Here is a 19,180-nt window from a genome sequence, read left to right on the forward strand (position 1 = left end):
GCTAAGTTTGCATCTTCCACCTGCATATTTTCTAGTTTTAAGTGATGCAAGAAGTTACGCTACTCCATGTTTCTAAGGATACTCAACAGCTAAAAATCCCAAAGCCAAACAAAAAGCAGGCACGAGAATGCTACGAAGGATACAAGGCTTATGTTTACCTCTTCATCCTAACACCAGCCCTTGTGGTAACCTAAACAATACCTCTTTCCAATATTAGCTATTATTTAGAGAATTCCTTTGGCAATTGTTCCCCACCTTGAACTAAAGGTAGCTGTGTTTGTTAATGTTTCTATGTCGTCTCTTTAGAGCCTTACCTCAGACTACAGGTGTCACTTACAACACATTCAAGGCCTGGCTTTTCTGGCCTCCCCATTAGATCTTTTCCTGAGATGTGTCACTAGGCCATACCAACAGCCAAGCACATCAAGACATGTACACTTTTACAGAACCTCTCTATGTTAGGAAAGAATGCAAATAATTGTACAGCCAAAACTGCTCAGTGGCAAGTGGCATAATGGATGCAATGAAACAGAACACAAGCTCCTCATCTTTCACTCACTTAACCAACCAGCCAAACCACCCACCCACCCTTCTTCCAACTCATATTGCTATTTGCCCTAAGAACTGGTTCTGTTGGCCAGTTATCATTAAAACTGAGGCAGTAACTTTATTAAGCAGTTCTTAATAAACTAAGAGGTCCCAAAACACTCTTCCTATTTCTATTTTTACCTCTTGTTTGAATTCAACAGTCTCACTACCATCTTCTTCTTTTGTTTTCACCAAGGACATCTTGACCCAAGTTCGAAAGCCGCCAGAAAATTTCCAGCTGGAGTATGAACTTTCACAGTCCTTCATGAATTCTGCTTTTTCTGGACTAAAGGAAAAAGACCATTACGTTACTGACCAAACTCAGAGCAGTACCTGAGCACTATAGGCAGGAGATTGTCAGACCTACAGGCACTTCAAAATGTATTCACAATTCCTTTTATGTTTCAACTGCAAAAATTCAGCATATCTAAAACATTGTGAGTAGTGATGTTTTGATTAATGGTAGCACTTGCACTCATGTGTTCTTCATTGCAGAAGACTTACCTGGTACCCTACCACCCTAGAATTCTGCCTGCCCCTTGGGAGTGTTCTGCCTTATAGGGGAGCTTTATTCTGCTCATCTGTCATCTGTGGGACAGAAAGGAGCAGAGGCAGGACCCCAGGAAACAATTCACCACAATGCTAGGAAGCAAGAGATGGAAGGAGCAGCCTAAAGGCAGGCTGCTTCGCCCCATTTCTGGGATGCAAAGAAACTGGTTGCAATGCAGACATACTTAAAATGCTTTGAAATTTACATTCAGTTTATTCCTATTATTTTGGAAGCACTATACCTTTGGTGTAAGGCTCCCAACTGCAATAACATGGCTGTTTTCCAAATACGCAATCACAGATATTTATAGGCCCAGAATAGCAGGATTGCTTTGTGTCTTTTTTTTTAATACTGTGACTATAAGCCATTTTAAGGCTTCTGATACCCTTCCTGCTGCAAGTGGTAAAGAGGTAGCTCCAAGGCATATCTGGTCTCCATCCTTTCTCTACCAACTGCACAGGACATGCTATTGGAGATCTTCAGTACTGTGATTTTAGCCACTTTCATGTCATCTCTATGAAATAAGCCTGGCCTTGCAGCTGCTTTTTCAGCAAGGTTTCATTTGAAATGAAGGGGTAAACCACTGTTAGGAGTCACGAATCATTAAAGCACAGACTGCTGATATTTTTACTAAAGATAGATTTCAGGTTGCAGAGATACATCAGGGTATGCTGGTCCTTGAGACAAGGGAAAGGGAAACAGTTTTGACTCAGATTAAATCCATCTTCCTAGGTGAAGGGAAAGAGTATACTTTGCTTGTACGGCAGAGGGTATGCTTGACTAGGTGATTGGGAGATTAAGGTATTATGGTCTTTCAGGAGAAAGATGCAAAGAAGTAAAAGAAGAAAAGCAGAGCTAAAGCAGCCAGCTCTTGTCCCAGAGAACAGACAAATCAGGAAGATTTGTCCTGTACCAGCACTGACGGGATTTGCACTTTGCCTGTCTTTTTCCTTAGTTTTCAGAATCAGGGCTCCTTCCTACAAACCAAGATGCCTTGTCTACAAGGCAGCAAAAGCAAGCACTGATAAAAATAATACCATACTGATGGCTACTCTGTACTATGCTGCCTTCTTAGGCTTAATAGATGAATACATGTATGTTTGTAGGAAGGCAAAACCTATCAAAGCCATTGCTCTCAAGTCAGGGCTTCGGGTGATAGGCTCAAACACAGAACTCCATTGTGCATACAAACAGAAAGGAGGAGCGTTTCTGGAAAGAAAAACTAACACGCTTTGCTACCCATCAAGGCAGATGATACTCCAAGAGCGTTTTAGCGAGTTAGGAATATCTTCATCTGTTTGTAACATTAGGTGCTTGTTTAGTGATCCCAACAGGATGGCAGTGTACCACTCTAACCTCCCCAAGGAAGATGTGAGCCAAGCATAAGAACAAAGCCCATCACTTGTCTGCTCCTCACCATACAAACCCATGACATAGGGAGACCTGACAATGACGTCTTCCCCCTTTGCTATGTGGGTACAGCAGCAGCTGGTGGGACAGTATGGAAGAGCACAGTGCTTTGCCACTCAGAGGAACATATCTAATTAGCACTCTGCCAGCCAGTCATATACCTAATGCCTGACTGAATACAGCATCCCAGAAAAGCTTTCCAAGCCAACATGGAAAATTGAGACAGGAAGTTATGACACAGAGCTGAACATTACAACCACAACTTACATGGTAAGCAGACAGCAGTAGTATACTTTGCCTTCGACAGTAATTGTAGGCTAGAAAGATTAATAATATCTTAGGAGAAGCTGTGTAGAAGTGGTCTGAGAAGGCATGTCTTTGCATGTGCCCATAACCCAGACTACTGCCAGAGTCAGGAGAAAAAAAAAAAAAAAAAAAAAGGAGGGGAGAGCAGAGCAGAAAGGCACAAGCTTTGCACAAATGATAGCAGAGGGCAAATAATGCAGCTTAAAAATCACACACAACTAAGTGAACGCAAGACAAGCAAGGGATTTTAAGATGAAGAACAATTCTCCAGGCAGTTTCTTTTAATCCCCTCTTCACCCCAAAGACAGACAACCTGCAAAGGCTGCACTTTTTTTTTTTTTTTTTTTTTTTTTTTTTAAGTTCTACCTATTACACTGTCTTTTGGATGTATGGTAAGATTCCTGGAATACCCTGCACCAGGCTCTCCCAGAATATTAATGGTACCTGAAGACCATGCAAAAATTCCTACATCACAGCAGAGAGAGTGAGAGAAGTGCAATAAGTCACTGTCTCACTCAGGTGAACTACAAAGCCCTGGTCTCCTCTCAGCCAATGTGCCCCGGTAACCATTGACATTTCAAACTACTAACGGAGAACCCATTGCCCCAGCACAGACTGATCAACGTTAGACCATGAGAGATTGTATTTGTCCCAACTGTGGGAGTTGCTAACCTAATTCTGGACTGGCCTGTAGCACTGCAATGGTTCCTTCTAACACCAATCTCTTTTGACCAATCCACAAGAGCCAGAAGCAGCTTAGGACGTCCCACGAGCAGATTCCAACACCACAGCAAGAGCCGAAACCACAGATGGGTCAAACCCAATTCGTGTTTATTGCTTTTGCTTCTCCCTAGACTGGGAAACTCTCAGACAGCCATGGGATCCAATAAAGAGTCAGATGGTGTGGTACCAAAAGTCTCAATCCTTCTCCGTTATAATTTATTTCTCAGCACACAGCAATCCAGACCAGAGATGTGAACATGGAGCTCTGTTTAGACCCTTAAATAATCTCTGATCTGTTCAGACTGGTATTAATCATTTCACATGACTGTAAGTTATTTTACATGCTACGCTAACAATAGTTTTGTCAGTAATATGTTCAGAGGATTTTCTTCTTAAACCCATATATTATACTAATGACAGTTCAGGAAAGGAACTTGTATTTTTAGCTATGCTTTTTTGGTAAATTGCAAGGGTTTCACTATTTTCTTCCCTCCAATTAATATGGTACAGACAGCAGCTGCCACTGCCTAAAAAAAAAAAAAGAAAAAAAAAAGCCAGTGGCAGTATCCCTCTAACTCACAGTCCAACAATAGCACACAGTTCAGCAGTGTTCTGCGAAGGCCCGAACAAAACTAGCAAGCAGTGCTGGTTTCATGTATTCTGTCAATCCAATTTTAACAGAAGAGCTGCAGACAATAAAACCCTTGACAGAAACAACTGGACCTTACTTGAGTCCTCACCACTTGCTAAGCCTTAAAAAAAAACTGTTAAAGATACAAGTCTCTAGATGCCATTTTTCTTATCGCTGATGCTTGCAGCAGCCTTCGCTGATATGATTATTGCTATTTAAAGCAAAAGTGAGCTGCAAATAATACTGTCTATTCAGAAACTGTGGTGTAGATACAGCAGGTCTCTTCTCACCAATTTCAAGGGGTTTTGGATTGTGATGTAAGATGATGGAATACCCTACACATACATTTTACAGCAGTCTGCCTGCCCAACCCAACCTAAGGTGTTTGCAGCCATGGCAAAAAACTGTAAAGGTAATTATGGTATCTCATGAATTCTAGCACATATCTCAGCATCTTTGGTAACACTTTATACAAGTTGCTGGACACAGTGCTAATAATATGCTCTCATAACTAGTGAGACACTTTGTCAGGAAAAGTAGTTAACAGTGGCCAGTAATTGAAGTTTCTAGAGGTCATATGGGAGGACACACAACAGTTTCTACAGATATTTTAGTCCAGACTGCCCATCCACTAAATTTAGCATCTGCTGATGAACCAGAAATCATTTCTATTTTCTCTTCTGCTGAAAGGTGGACAGAATGAGTACATTCCACATATGCATGTGGTTTCACATGTACTTCATAGTCGGGAGAAAACATAAAACTTTCAACCTGCCCTGAGGCTGTCCAGTTCATGCTCCGCGATGCCAGGACGGCAATATACCAAGCAAGACAAGCCCTACAATTTGTACCAAGCTTTGGAGGATGCCATGAAAGAGACACTACTGGCCACTTGCACACAACTGCTGCTCTTACTGTATTTCACCTAGACATGCAGATCATTTACTACTAAGTTTAAAGGCCTACATACCTTTGCCAATTTTACCATTATCTGGGTTAGTTCAAAACCATTTTTAACTCACATTCCTACTGCCTGCTGCAAACGGGCACAAAGGATGCATCCCCAACAGGCACTACCATTTCCTACCTTTTCACTTTGCTCCAAGCATAACCCAGGCTCAGCCTTCACTCTCCCAGCTTCAGTTCTGGTGCCTTGCAACACTGAGACAAGGCAGCTTCTCTAGGAACAAAGTGACACATCCCCATCTCTTCGAAGATAGATTCTGCCATCTAACCAGTTTGACCTGGCAGACCTGGAAGCAGGAGGTTGTGATCCAGGTTTCTCCCAGGCAGCTTGCAGATGATTCTTACTGATCCACCTACACTGGTACAAACACAGCCTTGAAGCTAAGACCTTTGCAATACTACTTATTGCTGTTTTGCACACCTAACCTGCCTTTGCACAACACGTGGCACAAGCTTTTGGCACAGCAGCATGCTGACTTACAGCTTGCTTGCAGAAATACTGCCAACTTAGGCAGGATGTACATGTTTTAACTTGGGATGAAACAGCTCTTTAAAACGGCTTACCTGCAAATTGATACAATGAGCACAGAAATGAGGCTTCCAAGATTTGGAAGATGCATAGACCAAGTTGTATCTTGGTAAGTTGGCTCATTCTGCAAAGAGCCAGGAACCAGATGCAACACAACCATGCCTTCTGCTCTGTGTTTCACAAGGGGTGGTCTCAGACAGTGCGTGCAGTATACAAACAGTTGTGCACCTTGCTGGAATTGGTCCCACTGTGCATACCACTAACTGCGGCATGAGCCACAAAACCCAAGAAAAAACAACACAGAAGGAACAAGTAGCACCTTCTACATCACTACACTTAACTGGTATTTTCTCACCCTAAAATATCAATGCCTAAAATATCCAGAACATTAGCATTTTATGAGGCCTTTTAGTACAGTTACAGAAAGTACTTAATGACTTAAGAGCTCTCCTTCACTGAAGTAGAAATGCTTTGTAAAAAGAAAATTCAGGTAATTGGTGTTTGGCCACCCAGAGATACTGTGCCTGAACGCTTCCAGTCTTTGCTGCATCTGAAAAGCACTGGTATGACCATGTCCAAGCCTCCAAGAATGCTTTGTTATGATAAAATCTGTTATTTCTCTTCACCTCCCTCACCTAATTTTGTTCGGCATATGGCCTTTACCCCCTGTCCCTTTTTCACTGAGCATCTGACCATTACCAAGTTAAGGCTTTCTATTAGGTCTCACTGTGCCTAATAGCTCCTCTAACTTTTAATCTGGATCACAGAGAGAAGAATAGAACCTGAATTTAAATTAAAGCAAAAATTTAACTGTTAAGTATGGAATTTATTCTCACAAGGTGGGAAAAAGGGTGGGACTTTCAAGAAAGTTCAAGACAGGATTAATTCCACTCCTGTTAAAATTAGAGGAAGGTTGATCAGTTATTCCAACGGCACCAATGTCAAACCAATACGAACCAATTTTGAAAACTCCATCTATGAAATTACATCATTCTGTTAAATCTTACATAAAGCTAGTAATACAGAGAAATATAGTTAATCTTTCAATGAAATCACAACAAATCAATCTAGGGACTTGACCTTTACAGTAATTGCTTTAAAAAAAAACCCAACAACAAAACAAAGATATAGAAATGTTAGTGTTCTCAGTGCACTTCCTGAGCACGCTGTCCAGGACAGCACACTTCCTGATCACCCACAGCAGCAGACAGCGGTAAGCCAGCACAAACTTCAAACTTTTAGAAAGTGAAGCAACAAATGGCTGAAGCATAGCTGAAAGGTAGTCTTTGTCACTGAAAAAGTCCTCAATTCATTTTCTAAAAAGTAATACTAGTAACTTAAGACATGAAAGAGCACCAATGTAACCCAAACATAAAAAAAATTAAAAAAATTAAAATGAAATAAAATAAAAGCCTGTGTGATTTTTACTAAAAAAGCCCTGCTTTCACTAGTATTGTTGTACCAAGTTCAATGCAGTTATAGGCTCATCCGTTTACATACCTGTTGATGAACTCTTGGAAAGAAGAAAACAGAAGATAATCAATGGCACTAAAATCTTGGTCTGTTCCATTTAAATGAAACTGCAAAAACACCAGTTCCTTTTTCTTCACATCACGAGGGCCTTGAACAACCAAAGCATACTTCTGTAAGCAAACAGAGAGATGCTGAGAGTAGCAAAGGAATCCTCATTTTCCACTCATGAATTTGCCATCTGTCACTAATACTCTATAGAAATCTAATACACACCAAGATTTTCTTGGCTGCTACTAAGCATACATCTATTAAAATATCTAACAAGAATGCCAACTGAATCCCTCCTTTTAGTTTAAAAATGAGGTCTTTATATCAAGATTTAGTGTTTTTCTGCTTTAGTTCTATCACAGTCCTTTGGATTCATGTGGAATTACCAGTCAAGGCCCTGTAACCTGCATTCTGCAGAAGGACAATCAAAACTGTTTTGAGCATTAAAGTCTAGGAACTTTCAGCACTTTATGTGAAACAAATTAATATGGAGTCTGATGTGGAGAACATCAGGCTTCTCCTTGAGAAAGAGGAACAGTTTCACATCCCCGAGCACCTCAAGTAAGCTGCTGAAAGGAAAAAAAACACAACAAAAAATGCTAGCAGGCAGAATACAACTTAAAGTAGTGCAGGCATTATACTGAACAGCAAGCTCCTGCTTGCAAAAGGACTCGGCCAATCTGAACAGGGCTCTGCATGGTTCAGAGGTCTCTGCCTCAGTACCTCTCCATTCCACTACAGGACTAGACCCTATTGGATTAGCAGGCTTCTAAATGAATCTACCATGCAGCATAAAATGCAGGTTCTTAGTTTGTTAAAACATGCAGAAAGACCATATAAGCGGCAGAAATTAAATTCTACTTGCACCTAGAATATTACTTTCAAATATACTAAGGAGCTGCTTCCCAGAAATGGTGACTAGACAAAAGGCAAAACATGAAGAGGAAAAAAGTTGACCAAACAGGTACCTAGACTGTTTGTTTGTTCACATTTAGTTTCCTTAAAAATAATCTGAGCAATCACTTTAGATACAAATTACCATATTTAATACTTTATTTTTTGAACACTTATTTATACAGAAGCTAGATTCCCTGTATTTTTAGGGGCAATTTAAGACAAACTATCATTCAATGTAGCCATCTTATTGGCTCACAGCATTTCAGTGTAATGAAACACTTGGTGCCCAGTTAAGATTTTTCCAAGTGTGACAAAAATAGCATGTAATTCCCAGCAAACATACAAAAAGAGAGAAGCTATCCTACTTTAATGGAATAACTGCTACTGCTTTCAATTAAAGCTAGATTTACTATACCAAGGAGTATGCTTGCCAGTTCATTTAGAAGAGGAATGAAGCGAGAGTTTCATTGTGAAAAATTACTTATTTTGTCCCATTCAGGTTTTCATGCTGCACACACCCACATGACAGCTGATCTTCCATAACACATATACACACTGACTGGGGTCTTTTATATTTCTGAAAACAAAAGGACAGATGGCTTGAAAAAAACTAGAAGCAACGATCTTTTGCAGCACTTAGTAAATATTTTTACTTTCAAATACCATTACGAGCAGAACACCCCCACTGAATAAGTTCTGTTCTACTATATTATTATTACCATAGTTTGATTAGTAAAAGGATCTGTGTAGTTGATTCTCTGCGTGGTGCATTCAATGTCTCCTGGCTGACCTGGATTTATCAGAGGTGGAATGTGATCATAGTAATGATGCTTGCAGCTAAGCAGCCGAGCCTTGCCTGGGTAAAAAGCAATACCTGTTTTGAAAGAAAAAACACTGAAGAGAGCCGATTTCTTTTCCAAGAACATAGATTTTAATTCTGGGATTTAATCCTGCAGGATACTGAGCTATCCTCAAGATCCAGCAAAACAATCAAATTAAACTACACACTTCAGCATTTTTCTGGAGCAGGACAAAAGTGCCCCCTGTCTCAGGAGAGAACCCCCATGATGCGTTGAAAAAATCAGGGTTCACATTCTGTTACAACAATTCAAGGTTCACAGAAGCTACTAAGCTTCCCTAGTCTTCCCACAAGCCAGCTAACACATCAGTCCCTTTCGCCCCAAATGAAATTAACGTGTAAAGTAAATAAGGAGACTAAAGTCAAATGGGACACACAGCACTTCAGCATGTACATTTTCATATATTATCATTTAACAGGTCAAATTTTAATTGGAAATAATGTATGTACTATACATGACAGATCAAAGATCACTGACTGATCTAATAAAAGTGAAAAGATGCTCTTCAGAACACCTAGCATCTTCTGTTCACTGAATACAATGTCATGATAAAAATCAAAGCCATCAAACGAGTACAAACTGTTACCATCCGTTATTACTTGTATCATTGTGTAGGCAGGCTACTACTTTACCTGTATGGAAATTCATATATATCATAAACCTACCGTTCCAGACCAACGGCACGCATTAAAAGAACCTCAGTCACCCCAGCTGTAGAAAGCTGGCAAAATACAAGGCCCAAAACCAACAATCCTGTTACGTCACATATGCCAGACTTATTACTGGAAACAAGCATTCTTGAAGATAATGTAGACCAACTACCAAAAAAAAAAAAGTACTATCTGAGTTATTAGATATGATTAACTCACACAAGTGAGATGGCCTGTCCACCAAAATGCAAGATGTCAAAGCAGTCAGCATGTATCAGCCTAAAAATGCTTTATCCCTCTCTTCAGTGCTCCATGCTTGCAACTTGCCATCTCATCACTTTAATGGAGCAATGAAGTAAAGAACTACATTAATTTAGGTTCTCTGATCCGGCAGGGATCCCCGACAATACTTTTGGATTTACATGTATGTTGCTCTGCTTCTTTAAATGACATTTGCTTCCTGTTGCTGTATGAAAAGCTTGGGGGAGGGGAAGAAAAAAAAAAAAAAAAAGAAAAAAAAAAAAGGAAAAGCCTGCTCTTACAGTCAGATCCATATGATCCGGACACAACGACCTACTTACAGAGCCAACCCTAACTGACCATTACAGCAAAACAACTACAGGCATATAGCAACAACTTGAAACACTCACCTTTCAGCCACAATTACTGGAGTGGTTCTTTGTAAAATGTGGTAACACTTCAAACAAAAGCATTATTTTTAAATTGGAAACTGACCTATGACTGTTGGAGCCGCATTTGCTACCACAGCTCTATTTATGAATGGCTACCGGATAATTTAAAAAAATAATAACGATAGGACTCACTATGCAAAAATGCTTCTGTGGCGTAATCCCTCCTGCAAACTTCAACACAGTTTTCTGATGCCACACTGCATTTTTATGCCAACATTGTTCCCTGCAGTCACATCACATTTTCATTGCCTACTGATGTAATACCAAGTTGTAAACAATGCAGAACAGAAGCAGAAAGTGGCACTGTGGTTATTTTGTGGTTCGTTTGAGAAATTCACCTTCTTCTCTGTCAACAGCATCTCACTGTCCCGTGCAGAACGATAACAGTTTTGAGAATATTTCCATAAGAAATTATCTTCTTTCCCTCAAAGAGGACTCATTCTAGAGTCTTAAAACACTTATCTATCAAATGTTGCATAATGCTCCACAGCTACTATCATTCATGTTATTGGCATGAAAGCTCCCCAAATCTCCCGTACAATATTAATATTTCTGTGCAAACTCAACACAATATAGATTAAAAAAAGAGGAAGTGAAAAAGACCTGGGTCAAAGCATTATACACACTCTGGGCCCTGAAGAATCAACACCAAAAATTTAAAACATTCTAAGATAAATGTGAACAACAACTTAACCCATTTTGTTTGTTACCACTCTTACCAGGTGCATCGTACAAGGACACTTCCTTGTAAGAGACAGACATCACTGGGTGCTTGAGCTTCTCCCTGAAGTCACTGATGGTTTGGTAGACGAGGAACACAGCTACAGCCATGAGCAGCAGATAAATAAACAGGAGAATTACTGAAAAAACATTCTTTAGGCACGTCTTGCTGAAACGCAAAGAAGGGGCAGTGGTACCCAGTTCACTATCTGGAACCAAACAAAATATGGATTAGGACTTTAAAATACAGATATTTGGGCTGAATTTATGTAGTGTTCATTTAAAGATCAATCACTTGAGAGGAAAATAAGCCTCAAACTCAGCTTGATTTAAAAAAACACAACTATTGCTGGTTTTGATTATCAGTCAGACAGATGCTTCCTTCTCAAGCATGAGGCATAATCGTCCAAAGATTATGCCTCTATTTCACATGTTGAATTTGGCACTCTGATTAAGGACAGGGCAGGCAGGAAACAAGGTTTATTTTCAAGAAGGACAACTCTTCCAAGACAAACAAAGTTCAAAGTTCATAAGAAAAGAAGTCTGTTGATGGTCAATATTTCTTCCTGGAAAAAACAACTCCTTTTCCCTTTCCCAGTCTGTAGTGATTCTTAACACACTTAGCACATGCATCAGCAGAAAGATTTAATATTCTAATGCTCTTACACAGCTATCTGCATTGCATCGCCATGAGTGCAACTCACTCTCATTTTTGGACTCCAATTCACAACTCCTTGTGCACACTACATGAAGTTTCACAAAAGGATCCTTCCAATTACAGCTAGAAAAAGACCAACCCAATTCTCCCACAGTCTCCTTGCCTTCAAAGCTTATTCTCTGAAGATCTTCACACTAGTCTCACTTGTACACAGACACTGCTTTCCCCATACTCCTTGCATTCGCCATTTCTTTTGGCAATACTTGTAAGGAAAAAAGTTCACGTACTCTTCTTGAGTTACACGTCATGTTTTGATCATGAGCGATATACAGCTGAACACACAAAAGAAGCATTAAAACCCAACATATGAAAGGAGATAAGTAGGCATGTTTTACGCTGACTCTTCTGTGTGATGTAATTTAATGAGTCAGGCCCCCTCAGGCCATGCCACACTCTGCCCTTCAATTATAACAACATCATTTGGTGTTTGCTCCTTACCACAGCAAACACCAGCCTTTTAGTAAATCCTATGGAACACATAACCACTTACAAAGGTCCATGGTCACACATGTGTTCCCAAGTTACAAGCCAGGAGATGGCAGCCAAGGAAATTCAGACATTAATGTGCACGAAATTGCACTACTGAAACAAGTATGTCTTGAACAGCTGCAAAGCATTCAGACAATACTCATTTCAGGTTGGCTTACCTTAATGCCTTCATCTGAGCTGCAATAAGCCCATTTAACACTACCCCACACCCTCCAAAAGCAGGTCCGAACAGTCTAAGTAAAATCCGTTTAAAAGCACATCTGTTCAATATTGCATCTTGCTCATGTAAATCTGACACAGACTTTGCTTGCAATCTACTGCCATCACAGACACTGCAACTCAGGTAAGATACAACATAAAGGAAGATGACATACTAAGGTATCTCAGAACCAGATGTGCTGAATCTTCTTTGACCACAGTTCATGACAAAGAAGTGTTCTCACCTCAATCCTTGGAAAAACTCCTTGGCTTTCCACCACTACTTATTCCCCAAAATAAGTAATTTAGTGTTTTGTTTGCTTTCGGAAGTGCAATAAAAACAAACCCCAACCAAACCCCCACGCAGAAGCAGCTTATCAGGCACTTAAAATTGGTAATTTCTGGGTCAATAGCACTCACCTGGTAAAATAACAGAGCTGGCATCTTCATGAACTTCCATCTCTCCTTCTCTCTCATCTGTTGGGTTTTCAGATATTCGCTCCACATCTTCACTCAGCTGTGTAGTTAAAACAGTGGTTCAATTTCCAAACATGCTCTCAACTTGCAATTGCTGGAATTTCTATGGTACAAATAAAAGAGGCTCCAACTAACCAAACACACAAAAACATGCCACCAGTCCAAGAGCACCCAACATCTGTTCCACCTGTTCACAAGACAAGAGCCACAGTTATGTAGACCTACAGCTAATAAGTCACTTGCACACTGCAAAAAAAGGAAAGACAGCACATTAAATTTAACCTACTTCCACCCTGCTCCTTCAACAATAACATCACCTTTTCTTTCAAGATCAAAGTAATTGTTTCCCTGGCAGCTTCAGCGCACTTTAAACCCCCAATTAGGACAATGCCCTCTGAAATAAGCAGGAACTTCGCTCTGTCACTCAAGAACTTATTTTTAGGCATAAACTACAGCACATACCAGCAAACAGAGCATTAGCACTTCTTAACAAAGAGGTGCAAAAAGAGTGAGTTGCATTTTAACAGGCCTTAGGGCAAGTAAGTCAAATGCAGCCTCAGCCACATAGGTAGGTGGGTCATTACAAGACAACAATCAAACATCCCTACATTTCTGGTACTTATTTGAGCTCACTGTACATATTATTATATATTAGTGGTTATGCAACTAATTAGTCTTCCAGTGTTTCTAAAACAGAACAGAGACCAGATGTTTTCTTGTTTTGCTATCCAGAGCTCTAGGCCCAAACTGCCAAGACACTTCCGTCAAAGTCAGAAGCTTGTCACATCAGGTAGGCATCACATGAGATTGTAAAGCATTAGACTTTTTATAGATATATAAAGTATCTCCTGTACGTTTTCCAAATTTCTTTCATGGCAGACTGACATGCAAATTACAGCAAGGCAAACCAGGGCATAAGCTTGCAGCACATCATGTGTTGCACGGTAACTGTCCGAGCTAAGCACTCGGCATCACCTCCCTAAATCGGTAAGGAAGATTAGCTTTGTTCCTATTTCAAGGAAAATGGGGGCACAGTTAATGCAGCAGCCATACTGAATGCTATTAAACTTTAAACCCCGAACTTACTCAACAGTAACGTGCATGTATCCATAAGGAAGTGCTTTTATTTCACCCAACTTTAATTCAGTATTGAAATCATCATTATACCATTAACCTCTTATTAGGAAAGAGTCCACTCATTGTACATCTTCGAAGTCTGACGTAAAGTCTCCGTCACCTCCTGCTATATTTCTGTATTCATTTCGACCATGCAAAGCAATTTGAAAGCAGTTACCCAGCTGTTTTTAAATGCTTTGCACATAAATAAAGCATGATTTCCCATGGTGTGAGGCATGGAGTAAACAGGTAACTAATAGGCTAAACTCAGCTTATTTGCAGGAGACTTACCAGGGTCCAACCAAAGATACTTTTTTCAATTATCTTCATAAAATAAGGGAAAATTAACACTCTGCTCCTTTTTGTAGAAACACACCAGTTCTATTTGTTTACCTGACCCAAAATAAGCTATTCTGACACAAGAAGAGTATTCACCGAACCTCTTGTACTGGTTAAGCCAAATCAGCTAAGAAGCCCGTTCAAATTATACTCATGCAAATTACTTGTACCAAAGCTGATCCAAAAAGTTTAACGTAAGTTACAAAGTCACTGCAGTTTCTCAGCTGACTCCCTCACCTCTCTGGTTCAGCCATGGTTCCCCAGATACAGGCACCTCATCAACTGAGGTTATGTAGAGAATAAGCGATTTCTATTCCTCATAGCAAGGAGATCCCAACACAGGTTTAAACAAGAACACAATATGCAACATTTCTTATCTTGTCAAGAGGACCTACAGCAACTCTTCAACACATAGGAGAAGAAAACCTCAGAAAATGTAACCTTTCAGTATTCCTTAGAAAGAAAACAAAAAAACCCCAAACAATATGCAACTATGTTTTTTTATCTCTGTTCACAAGGCAGATACAGTTTCATAAGCTTTTCATACATAAAACCAGTGAAGGACAGCTAGTCAAAAGCAGGTGTGCTAACATTGCCTCAGGTGCAGTGAGTAGGTTGACCTGATGTGTAAGGCCCCCTAAAACCAACTAATTTCACTGCAAATCCTGAACACCTGACTTGACAAGAGGTGAAGTTGCATAAATCCACTGAGGCCACCAAAAACCTAGGGCTGTTCGTGGCTCAGCCACCACATTCTGAGCATACAGCACGCAGCACACTGACTCTACAAGGCACGGCATCACAGACCTACAAACCCAACAACTTATAGACATACTGAACTACAGTCTCCTACTGACTGGGAAGCCAGCGCAGCACTACTGCATGACAGCCAATTCTAGTTTCTTCACACTTGACAGAATCCGCAATCCAAGACAAATTACAACAGTGAATCTAGCGTATGGCAATGGCATGGCCTCACAGGCCAGCTCTTCTGTGTTATTTTTGATAAAGAGGTGAAGCATGGTGTTAATGCAGAAGGAACACAAACTTGCAGGGCAATTAAGCTTACAACAGGATGCAGAGATAGGATAGGATGTCAAGAGCAGGAAGGGCATGAAACAGACCTTTGTTCAGCATTCCCCCTGGGCTCTGCACGTACAGCTGAGTAAGAAGCTGCAGGAGCCTGCCCGTGACCTGGGAGTTCCTTTTCAGCCCTGCACACAGAAAGGCACTGGACAAACGGAAGCTCAGAAAAGGCAATTCTAGGTATTTGAGCATCCCTGCTAGTGGCAGGAGCACACAGACTGCCCCAGGTACTGGAGAAGGGATGCAAACAGAGCCACCGCACTTACACAACATCTAGACTTGTGCCATGGAGTTTGGGACAATCCCAAACATATGGAGCAGTGTCAGTGGTGGCTGATACCCAAGTCGGAAATGTAACATGCGTAGTCCAGTCCATACTTCAAGCATCAATGCGATTTCATTAACTGTCTCAAGTACCTCACCTACATACAAGCTCTTACACGAGTTAATTTCATCCTGATAATCATGAAATAAAACCCTCTTAAATAAAAGGAGAACTTGTCCATACAGGTCTTTTGCTGGTTCACTGATTCGTCACCTTCCAATGCCTTCTAGCCTGGCACAAAAACCAGAAGATGAAACTAAGCAGACAGTATACTAAACTAAATTAGGACGTATTAAAACAGAGCCCCAAACTACCCATCACACGCAGAGGAAGGCAAACATCTGCAGTCTTTTTGCCTGCAAGAGGCAAACAAAAGTGCCCTGATGCAAGTATCCACTGCTGCTGAACTTGGCTCAAATAGCTTGTATCTCTAGTACAAAGAGATAGGAACGAGCAAGGAATTCCGGCTGCTCGAGCCTGTACGTTGAGAGGCAAACTAGGCGCTGCCTCAGGCTCTCGGCAGGATGATAACTCGGCCTTCGGTTTCAGCTCTGGTACCAAAGTCGCTTCTTACGCCCGACAGACCATCTCCACCTCCTCGTTACGAAAGCCCCAGCTGCAGAGCTCACCGGCCAGCTGTCCCTACCTCATACACTTACAAGAGCTGCTGCCGATTATTTTAACCACGTTGAAAGGTAAAACATGAAATAAAGCGCGCCCCAAACCCCCGTTTCTTTCTGGCGAGTGTAGATGCGACCCGACCTCCCGGCTGCCCGGCAGTACGAAGGGGGACTAGGGGCAGCTCCGGGCAGGTGAAGGCACCCACCCGGCGGCTCGGCCGCGCTTGAGCGGATGGAGACGGGCCACAAGGCGCAAGGCCGGCTGCGGCGGGCTCCCTGCGGCGGGCGACCCGCTTCGCCAAGGCTCTCCGCCCCCGGCAGCGACGCGGCCAGCCCTGCCGAGCCGCAGAGCCGGAGACCGGAGTCGAACTGAGCTCAGGGCGACGGCGCCGAGCGTAACCGCTTGCCAAGCGGCAAACCCCGGGCCGGGCATCACCGCCCGGGGGGGGGGTGGGGGGTGGGGGGGGGAGGCTGCCCCGGCCCCTCTCGGCGAGCTGGGGCCCGCCGCCCACTAGCCCTGCCCCGGCCCCTCCGTACCTCCTGGTAGGATGCGGAGACCTCTGGTCTTAACATGGCATCGGCGCGGAGCGGCCGCCGCGGGGGCCGGGAGGCAGCCCAGCCGCGCCGCACAGGACTGGACTAGACAGGACTGCAGGGGACGGGGACGGGGACGGGGACAGCGACGGCGACGCCGCGGCCGAGCCGCCCTGCCCGGGCAGGGCCACGCAGGCGCCGGCAGCCCCGTCCCCCCACCCCCCCTCAACCCGCCCGTCGCTTCCCGCCCCGGCGCCGTGGTCTCGCCACAGCGGCGCGGAGGCTGTTGGGAGGCGTAGTCCGGCGCGAGCCGCCGTTAACGGCCGCCGGGCGACCGTTGGTGCCGGGCCGCGGGCAGCTACCCGCTGCTGAGCCCGGACCTCGCCTCAGCGGCAGGCAGCGAGGGGGCCGTGGGAGCGCCCGGCAGCCCCCCCCGGGCCCTCGTTTTCCACCTCCGGGCTGCAGGGGACGGAGCGTTAAAACGCGCCAGACGCTACGCGGCTTGCAACGCCACCGGGTCTTATTTCAGCTGAGCAGTTTCTGCCGAGCTCTCTTGCTCTAGGCGGCGTAGAGCCGTGCAGCGCACCGCGCAAGCGGTTTCTTTGTAAGGCGTCTAGGAACGTTTCTCTACCGAGAACACGAAAGCGTCCTGTGTAGGGACGGGGAAACGAGTCTGGTCTGCACCGCGCGCTTCACCACGCAAACTCTCCTACGCGAGACCCAACTAGATGGGAAGAGCGATCTAAACCAATTTTGCCAGCTGTCCCCAAGATGCACACAACGTCACTTTTTTTTTTTTTTTTTTTTTTACATTGTTTTTATTTTTTTGCTGCTCAAGGCTGCTAGCGGAACACCAAAGCAACAGACTCCCTCGGCAACGAGACAAAACTTCAGCAGGGCTCCTACGAACACCCACCCACGCTGCGCTGGCAGAGGAGCGCCCGCAGTGGGGTGCTCCAGGAAGATAAAAGCCAAAACCACGCAAGGGCTGACTCATGCATGAACCATCCGTCCACAAATACCAACACAGCTATTTTTCTTCCCCAGTGTGGAAGTAATTGTTCACGTTTCATCATCAAGAAAAAGCATGCACAACGCTTCTTGCATTGAGATGCAACGCTGTAGTGGAGTCCCTGCTCAGTGGATCATTTCCCTGTGCCTGAGACTCACGCCCTCTAAGTTAATAACCAGGGTTTGAAGTCCTGTGACAACAACAGTCCTAATATACAGCTTCTCCTTTCAGAAAGAAAATATTTCAGTTCTTGTTACTCATTTTTCAGGTGTCTGTGGTTCAAAGGCAAGCTCTAACTCACCCCCAAATCAATAACACTTCACACAGATGTTGGCTAGCATTCAGCACTTGCAGCCCTCCTCTGGGGAGACACTAATAAATAATTATTTCAGAATAAAAGGTAAATCTATAATGTGATTGAACCAAACTGACAAATTGGACTTTTGCATATTTCCCAGCAGCATGGGTCTCTGCGGCAAGCCATGCCGGGTATTTGCAGGCAGAGCAACCAGGCAAATGCCAGAGCTCTTTCTCACACGTAACGGGAGCATTCCGGAGCTGTTTTGTCCAAAGCCTTACTAAAGGTCTCTTTTCTGCTTGACATTTCATATCTGTCTTGTGGCGTGTGGAGTCAGCAAATGGACGTGACGGACAGCCAGGATGGGAAGCCTGCTCTGAAGCTCAGCTATTGTTTAGGCAGTGTAGGCAAACTTCACAGCTTAAGGACAATCACAGTAACAACCTTGTAAACCTTCACCCTAATAGGACCAACACTCAGCTCGCCACACCAGGTAGCAGCTCGCGGCAGTCAGCTCCCAGATGGCCACAGCAACTCACCTTCCCCATGCCCTGGCTCTGCAGGCTTTGCCCGGCTCCTCACGCAGGGACGTGGCCCACTGGTCACCACCCCGTAGTGTGGTGTCGTGCCCTCACTCCCCTGTGCTTCTCATCTTGCGCTGCTTTTGTCATCTGGAAGAGAACTATGGCGATGTTGCTTTGCATTAGCTACTTCAGCTCTGCTTACACCAATGCACAGAATTGCCTCTGGACAGCCTGTGGAAAAGGGTGTTACCTCAGGCAACAACGGAACAGGTGTCCTCCAAAGTGGATGTAGGGTTTTTACACAAGAAGAGTTTATAAACAGTCCTTAAAACAAAGATCAAACCCATTTCTATCTATTTACTGTCCAGATCCTTCTTTGAACTGTTCAGCTTTTGCAAAAC

The 19,180-nt window shown here is 43.2% G+C and overlaps 1 protein-coding gene across 10 annotated transcripts in view; it reads right to left on the reverse strand.

Annotated features, from left to right (window-relative positions):
* The window catches only part of PACC1 (proton activated chloride channel 1), a 34,196-nt gene extending 17,032 nt beyond the window's left edge, over nt 1-17,164 (reverse strand). For 7 of the 10 annotated variants that reach the window (XR_007510097.1, XM_049833501.1, XM_049833500.1 and 4 more), the window contains exons 1-6: nt 16,949-17,164; nt 12,869-12,965; nt 11,043-11,252; nt 8,841-8,995; nt 7,204-7,346; nt 730-874 (exon numbers count right to left, since the gene is read on the reverse strand). Coding sequence is in view for 9 of the 10 variants with exons in the window: in XM_049833501.1 (XP_049689458.1) it covers nt 730-874; nt 7,204-7,346; nt 8,841-8,995; nt 11,043-11,252; nt 12,869-12,965; nt 16,949-16,984 (786 nt within the window). In the remaining variant the exon portion in view is untranslated. Of the gene's footprint in view, nt 1-729; nt 875-7,203; nt 7,347-8,840; nt 8,996-11,042; nt 11,253-12,868; nt 13,029-13,060; nt 13,162-16,948 lie in introns of those variants that run through there. The other 3 variants (XM_049833506.1, XM_049833502.1, XM_049833504.1) reach the window with 3 other exon arrangements.
* Between the last annotated feature and the right edge of the window lie 2,016 nt (nt 17,165-19,180).

The sequence above is a fragment of the Accipiter gentilis genome, chromosome 30 (genome assembly GCF_929443795.1).
Source record: "Accipiter gentilis chromosome 30, bAccGen1.1, whole genome shotgun sequence".
Classification (NCBI taxonomy): domain Eukaryota; kingdom Metazoa; phylum Chordata; class Aves; order Accipitriformes; family Accipitridae; genus Astur; species Astur gentilis.